General features: G+C 39.1%; 1 protein-coding gene across 1 annotated transcript; it reads right to left on the bottom strand.

Moving 5' to 3' along the window:
• Nucleotides 1–1,675: 1,675 nt before the first annotated feature.
• Nucleotides 1,676–5,567, bottom strand: LOC120623556 (F-box/LRR-repeat protein 14). Its single transcript, XM_039889613.1, has one exon. The coding sequence runs from the start codon at nt 5,374–5,376 to the stop codon at nt 4,045–4,047; it is 1,332 nt and encodes a 443-aa protein (XP_039745547.1). The 5' UTR covers nt 5,377–5,567; the 3' UTR covers nt 1,676–4,044.
• Nucleotides 5,568–8,186: the final 2,619 nt, after the last annotated feature.

Raw genomic sequence — 8,186 nt, forward strand, 5'->3', positions numbered from 1 at the left:
GTCTAGTCAGTCATAAGTTTTGGCGGGACAGTCCCACTTTCGGGCTGGCTGTCCCGCTTTCCTTGCGCTTACTCAAATAGACCTCACGATAATGTATACTTACATAAAAACGAGACCCGACATTTGAAACTGATTTGTAAAAATGCTAAGCAATAATTCCCTAGATGTATGAATTCACTAAGATCTTAGTTGAATGAATACTGCTAAACACTACTTTTTTTTTCAGTATCGGCAAATGTCCCGCTATGTCTATATGACCGAAGTGGTCATGCTATTTTGTAACTATAACTCAATAGACAAATGTTCTAGACTCTAGAATCTAGAGGAAGGTACAAAAACGTTTTTAAAATGGGCTGGCTCATGTAGCCCGAATTAATTAAGCAAAGAAAAAACCCAGCCGTATAAATGGCGTCGTTGGTCAGACAAGTCTGAAGACACAATCCTCCAATAAGGCTAGGAGGGGTGCAGGGTGGCTAGTAGCCAGGAGATAAAAAATATATCCTCTGATAAGGGATAAAATAAACGAATCCACCAGCCAAAGTACAGCAACAAGGAATAGGATAAGTTTACCCCCGTTTATTATTACACGTACATTATTTGGATATTATATCCACTATTCAATGTTCGGAGAGTTGATAAATCTGTGAGAGAAGTTGTTGTCCTTTACTCGGGGGGATAAAAATGTCTTGCCCAAGCCATGCTTCTCACTAAGCGTCTCCACCTTCGAGTAATAATATACTAGATTTAGTTAAAATTTAGCAGAAAGTGTCTGTTTTTACTGATGGTTGAAACTCTGTTCACTATTAAAAAATATTGAGTATAACTACGTTCTTTCTTGAAATGAAATACGATTAGGTACATCAATTATTACTGATGTTAAGCACGACAAAAATATTAGCTTTTTCTAAAGCCAACCAATTTGTAAGTGAAGTTTATTTTTGACGACTAATAACGCATTTATTGTATTATTGCTCGAAGGTTAAAATTAACTTCGAAACTTTAAATTTTTTCTCTTCGTGCCGATTTTCAATAGCCAAATTTTCTTTATCTGATCTACAATCTTGAAATTTCAATTATTGTTCTAAAGGAAATCTGTCAAGTTCCTTATTCACATTATAATGATTAATATTTTACTATATAATAGTAAGCTAATTAAGAGATGCCGCAGATAATAATTAATGACATTATTCGATATTCGAATATCATTGTAATTTTTTATTATTCTTCGAATATTGAATAATAGCATTGTGTTTATTCTACCACGGCGAATAATCGTCTGAAAGCTTTTACATAAATAAATAATAATTTATTCCAGACAAAACTGAATTTATAACAGTGAGTCGTTATACAATAACATACTCGTAAATGTAACGGAAAATATTTATTGCTAATTTTCAGAAAATAAAGATTTCATAGGCCAGTCATATCAACAGTAAATTTTAAATTTGTTGATATAATTTATTTAAGTCGAACAGTCGAATTATTCGTTTTCAAGAATACAGCTTTATCTTAAAAAGGATTTTTTACCATAACAACTGTTCGCGGCATCTCTGAAATATTTAATATGGTAAAGTAATGGAAATAATATCATTCCGTTCACATCATATGAGTGTTATTATTACATTTCTTAGAAGTTCGCATGACGCAAGAGGAAAAGGTGAAATAAAATATCTTATTTAATTTGCAACTTAAACGATGACTTTTAATACAATTCACCTATATTACATTCGTTTTGTACAGAAACAACATATTTTTGAAAAAAAAAAAAAACATTATTCTCAATTCGACTATGTGCCTTTATAATAAACGAACATTAAAAAACAACAATAATATCAAAATTACGTAAAAAGTGAGATCGTGGCATTGAGTAGTAAAACAAAGCGTTTGGAAAATGTACATACATAACCCTATGACCAGATTTATCTACTTTGTTCAAAATATAAAAAAAAAATTTTGTCTTTGATCAATATTAATTATAGATCTAAATAATAGTGTTAATTATTGTTATTCTAATTCTAAGGTTAGTTCATAGTGACATTCAACATCAGTTAGGTTAGTGGGATGCAGGAACGGATCAGAGCCGTAAGACATGTATATTCAATATTCTGATTTAGAAACAAATTTTATTTAATGACGTAAGGCGTAACTCCTACGTACAAAATATAATACCTAGGATTTATGTTAAAGAGAATTTTTTTCCTAAATGCGTCTTTGCAATAATTGGTGGGTCCTCTTTTAGACGTCTTAATAACATCTGAGATTTGAATATCTCTAGGAGTAACAACTTACTCAGTTTATCTATACAAATTTTATAATTTGAAAAGTAATTCAGTTTTTCTCTGACCTTTTCACACATAAACGACTGAACATATTTCAGAAATATAAATAAAAGAGAAAGATTACATCCTACGTAGGATAGGATAGATTATAGACCGGAAAAAAATTTAAATAAAACCTTACAAAATTAAAGTAAAATGCATCGGAATCATAACTTATTTAGATTAGATGGGTTTCAAAGAAGGCGTTGCAACTTTAAACCGTATGGCTTTTATTGGGAGTTTCCGGCCGGTTCTTTTTCTCTTAAAAAGGACATAAGTGAGTACTTACGTATTGATTTACCATCAATTAGAAATAAACTTACGCTTGACCACAATCTTACCAGCTAGAAACTGTAGTTGTGGCTTAAGGTAGGATGCGTTTGCCTAAAGGCGTGATCACAACCCATGTTGTATGAATCAGGAAACACACAACTAGAACGGAGTTCAAACCATGCTTGTTAGAGTAGATGCAAATCTCTTTGTGGGATTTTTGGGTTATTGACGGCATAAGAATAAAAACCGTCTTAGTGACCTGCAGTATGATCGTGAAACGGTGAAGAGGGAACAAGATCTGTAATGTGCGACCGAAATTTCAAGCGTTAAATGGCTACTTTAAAAATTGTAGACCATTTTACTCATCCAATTATGGGAGTTTTTGTTGTCTTTATGTATTGTATGAACTAAATTTCGAAATCAGCTGCGTTGCAGTTTGCCAACGTTTAGTTTAATAATATGTGTTCATTGTTTAAAGCACAATAGAAAATAAAGTATAACAACAAATAGATTAGGTAAATCCTAGAGAAGACAATAAATAATATCGTGCTAGTAATAATTTTACTTATCAACGGCTGCAACATTTCGTGTTATTTCGTTAACATTCTCTTTCTTAATGAACTAACTTTACTCTTCCATTTCAGTGTAGGTAAAGAAAATAATATACTTCCCTTAAATTGAAATATGTATACATATTTAATTAGAGCATACAAAATTTATCGCCAACATTATGAGAAGTTAGTTTATTTTGATAGTTTTTCGCTGCCGGCCGTGATGAGAACTTAGTTTATTTTGATCGTAACAATTTCCTTAAAACATCAGTGCCACAAAACAATTTTGGGAAACTTATTAACAAATTGCTATTTCCCAATGCACAAAGTCGAATCGAGGATAAGAATTAGAAGAATGGCTAAGTGTCTACCTAATGGAGCATTTACATTAAGAAACAAAAAAACTAGACCTTTTCGTAATCGCTTACATGACTATAATTACGTACACAATACGCCGCTTAACAAATGCAACAATTCGAGTTTAAACTCATTTCCAGAAATCCGGTAGATTTGGATTTTATAATTTTATAACAATCGTGTATGCATCAGATCGTGTTTTTGAAATGGAACATCTTAAAATAAAGGCTCGAGACAAAAAGATCTAGTTTTTCATTGCGACTAGGCGTCGGGGCAACTTTCTTACAATAATTCAACTAAAAAGGACATTAAAAAAAAATCACAGTTTACTCCAACAATCATCCAACGATAACTCAACTGACAAAAACAGAACGAGAAAGCAACCCCGTTTCCTAACTACATTTAATATCTTATAATTGGTTAATTCCTCAATCGCTGTCCAGTATTAGTATACAACCTTGGCGGTTCCTTCACTTCAACATGGCCGTCGCACTCACACACTCACACGTGACACTGGACACACAGACAAGCTAGTGTGTGTGTGGTCACCGCACATGCCATAGACCGAGATTAAGTACACTGAGTCGCGGCAACTTCACGATATGGTCCAAGCCTTGTGGCGTGATACACGTACATCCGTACAAGTCTATCGCCTTCAGATTGCGTAAGCCCTCGCCTAAGGCGCGAAGTCCCCTATCTGTGACCCGAGTGCACTGGCCTATATTAAGAGTTTCCAACTGCGATAGCCTGGCCACCCTTTCCAAGCCCTCGTCAGTCAGGCGGCAGGCGCTTAGAGATAACGAGCGCAGCCCAGAGAGGCCCAACGTCGCGTGCGACAAAGCTTCATCGCCGACTTTGTCGCAGAACGATACATCTAATGCTCTTAATCGTCCACTCTCCGCCAAGTGCGCGACGCCCGCATCCGAGACGCCGTCGCACGCTCTTAAGTTGACATCTTCTAAATACGCAAGCCTCGCTAGATGCTTCAGGCCAGCATCCGTAACAGCTACACAAAAGGATAGGTTTATAGACTTCAGATTGGGCAGCCCAGTAGCGGCGTGTCTCAAGGCTTCATCCGTCAACCTTTGGCAGTCTTGTAATCCCAAGTGCTCCAATTCTGGAGTACCTCTCGCCTCTCCTCCGCCGCACAGATGTGCGATTCCGTCATCGTTGACGTGCCAGCATGACCTCAAATTCAAACGGCGCAGCTTTCGCAAGCCCCACGCGATCAGAAGTAGTCCGGTGTCAGTTATATTGCAACAGCCCCCGAGCTCCAATTCCTCTAAGTTTTTCAATGACTGCGCTATTCTGCCGAGGGATGAATCTGTCACCTGTTTACACAACGAGAGATCCAACCGTCGCAATGCCGGCAGTTCAGCTGCAAACGCACTCGCCAGAGCGGCATCGGTGACGCTGTAGCAACCGCTCAAGGAAAGCGATTCTAGTCCGGGTAAAGCGGCAACCGCATCTCTCAATCCGCGTCTTAGCGACAGAACCTGTAGTTTCCGAACTCCGCGTCTTGCCAACGAAGCGAATAATACTGGCGCTGGCCTTCTCAGATGCAAGGCTGCCTCCACTCCGCGCCAAACAGATCTGCGGTCGGCTGCGTCGCGCCATGAGCGGCAAACTTGGGCCGCTCGTCCTCTGTCACGCACTGGCAACCTTTCGAATATGAGAGCTAACAGTTCCGGGTATAACCTTGTGATGTGTGTCCCCTGTGCCTCCGGGACGGGCTCCGGCACGTGGGGCGCCGACAAGTGCGGCCGGTGAAGCCTATAAGGCGCGGTGCGATTTTTCCGCCTCGTCGTGCTCGGTAGCTCGGTCAGGCCGAGCCGATCGTCACGCCAGGACAACACTTCCTCAGTCCACGCACTCATAGCACAACACTATAACATGACACGGGTTTATATCGGACCGGTTTTCGGTGAAATCGAGCGGTGGGCGAGCGAGCGACCGTCCCGCTCGGCGTTCAGTCGTGCACTGACGGAGGAGAGCGGCCCCCGCCCGCCGCTCGCTCGCTATTGGTCGCGCTCGGCAGCACGTGACGCGCGGCGTATCGATTCGGAGGCTCTGCGGCGGCATTTTTAAGTTGGCGGGCCGAGAGCCCGCCTTCGTCCCGCGCGGCCCGCTACGCCCGCCACATAGAATATACAATGTACCGACAGAGCAGAATCTATATTTGGATAGAAATAGCACTATAATAATGGACATCGTTTTTGATAAAAAACAGACTAAGGCACCTACGTTAAGGCATATACGTTATATTAACTGTATCTTCATTTTATGCATAGTCTGCCCGTACAGTTACAAATAAACCGCAAATGCCTCAATCATGAATTTTCACACTATCTTAGTAGGTAGTAATTAGCCTTTCGTCGGATTATGAAATAAAATTAAAATTTTAAAAAATATATTCCTGTAGGCCTATCACAGGCCATATACGCCATGTGAGGCCATAACTACTTATTATGTCAACTTAAAATTAATCGTTTTTCGACTGTTTTGTCTCAAATCCATTTTCTTTTAAATGCAATCAATAACTGCCAATAATAGGCAAATATAGCTTTTTTTTCATCACTCAAAGAAATTTTAGTAAATAGTACTTACTTACTTTAGTTTCACACGTGTTTACCCTGAAATGAAAAACTTTATGTGAAAGTATATATCTATCTCATAGTAACTCTAATCGATTCAAAGCTGAAGCTCAGTTGGTTCGAAGTACGCGGAACCTTACGTTGACCCGACTAAAGTAAGTGACAACTATTTTATGCTGTTTAGGAATTTAGAGACAGTAGATTTAGGTGAGAACGTCTCAGGGATCCCGGCCAAGTAAAAATGTGCGAACTGTACCTTTCTTTTGTTCGCTTACTCTTTGACAGTAGTGATAAGGCGGCAAAACAACTCAGCGCGCCGTATATTTTCGTTCGCGTTGCACTTGCCGACGGCTTAGGACCACTTTACTGAGACCCCTATCACTGGCCGCGACAGTATCTATGGCATCGAAATAAGGAAATCGCGGAGCCATGACACAGGTCTTGGGAACTGGGCGTCTGATAACATCAGCCAACTATTACAAGGGCAACCGGTTGCTGGCTGAATATGATATTCGAAATTCGAATTGAATCGGCCCAGAAAGGAACGCAGCGTAAGCTATTTAAAATTTGGGTTAATTTTCAACAAATTATTATGTAGGCACGTATCTACCTATATTTTTCGTCATGCTTTAGAAAGCATTTTATGAATTTATGGTTCACTATACCAAAGGTACCTACCTACTTTACCTTCTCTCTTTATAAATATTATGTATATTAAAGTATATTGTGCGTCGGTGTCCGAAAAAACAGTTCATTAGGTATCTGTATCTTAACGGCTGTTCAGTTTCTCTGTAGAATCTGTCTTCCGAATCGGTAGTCACCACAAGCCGTTGAAGTCGTTGCTACACGCCGACAGATGTGTATTTTTAAAAGTGCTTATTAATTTGACCACCTTGAAATAAATGATTTGTGTTTTTTTTATTTAAGGCCGTTCTGAAAACATACAAATTTGAACTCAATATCATTATTCCAGGAATATTTATGAAATGAAATGAAATGAAAATACACTTTATTGAAAAACTAACAGAAATGAAATTATAAACAAAAACAATACTAAATAAAACACGGGTACAATGGGCGGCCTTATCGCTATAAAGCGATCTCTGCCAGGCAACCCTTATGCTAGGTTATAGCAGCTAGGACATCTCTGCACCTGCATTCTATGTCCCTACATATTTTGACTTGAAGGTTTTATAAACTATTCAAAATAACTACCCGTTATAAAATCAAGATAGAACATACAAAGCAAGCTAAGAAAACTATGCTTTAGTAATTCTAAAATGCAAGTCGAACTGCCCGATATGCCGAGCTAATGAAAAATGCATTTTGCTAAATCAGAGTTTTACACTTTTATTTCAACTCTTTATTTGTACACCACTACGCAGTTAGGAATATAACTGACGAACAGAGAAAAACCCAAATACCTACTGGAGTAAAATACAAAAGGCAGCCTCATCGCTTAGAAGCGATCTATAGACTTGTCTTCCATCTGCAAAAGGAGGTCTAGGACCTACGAATCTAATAGGGAATACCTACTGCCGCCATGCTTATTTCTGCCAACGTGGGTTGCCAGTACGATTTCAGGCCCATGAGGCTTAACATCTTCGTCTCAGTTTGAAGGATACAGGGCGGCACTTTGAAGTACCTACGTGTTCCTTACAGCTTACTTGCCCTGCGAAGTGTTTCTCATTTTCTAGACGAAGAGTTTCCACTAACCATAAAGGTTTCTGGGTCCTGAGCCACTTGCAGCCGCCGCTCACATTGTAGAGATCGACGATCGCTGCGTTTGCCATTGCTGGGTTGCCATTCCAGCACCTTGGGATCCCAATATCCATCGGTTCTTCCAGCAATGTGTCCCGCCCATTGCTACATCAGTATCGCGACTTCGTTATTTTGCACCTCGACAATAATATGTTTTATGAACAGTTTGGGTGAAATCAGTCAGCCTTGTGGAACGCCAGCGTTCTTTTTAATTCAGCATAAGTTTCAACTGATTGAAAAGTCCAGAGAGCAAAGTTTTTCAACAGTAACTCAAAATGTTCAAGCAACTAAACACACCTATATAACTACAACGTAGGTACCTGGCTGGGAAC

Source organism: Pararge aegeria, chromosome 1 (assembly GCF_905163445.1).
Source record: "Pararge aegeria chromosome 1, ilParAegt1.1, whole genome shotgun sequence".
In the NCBI taxonomy this organism is placed as follows: Eukaryota; Metazoa; Arthropoda; class Insecta; order Lepidoptera; family Nymphalidae; genus Pararge; species Pararge aegeria.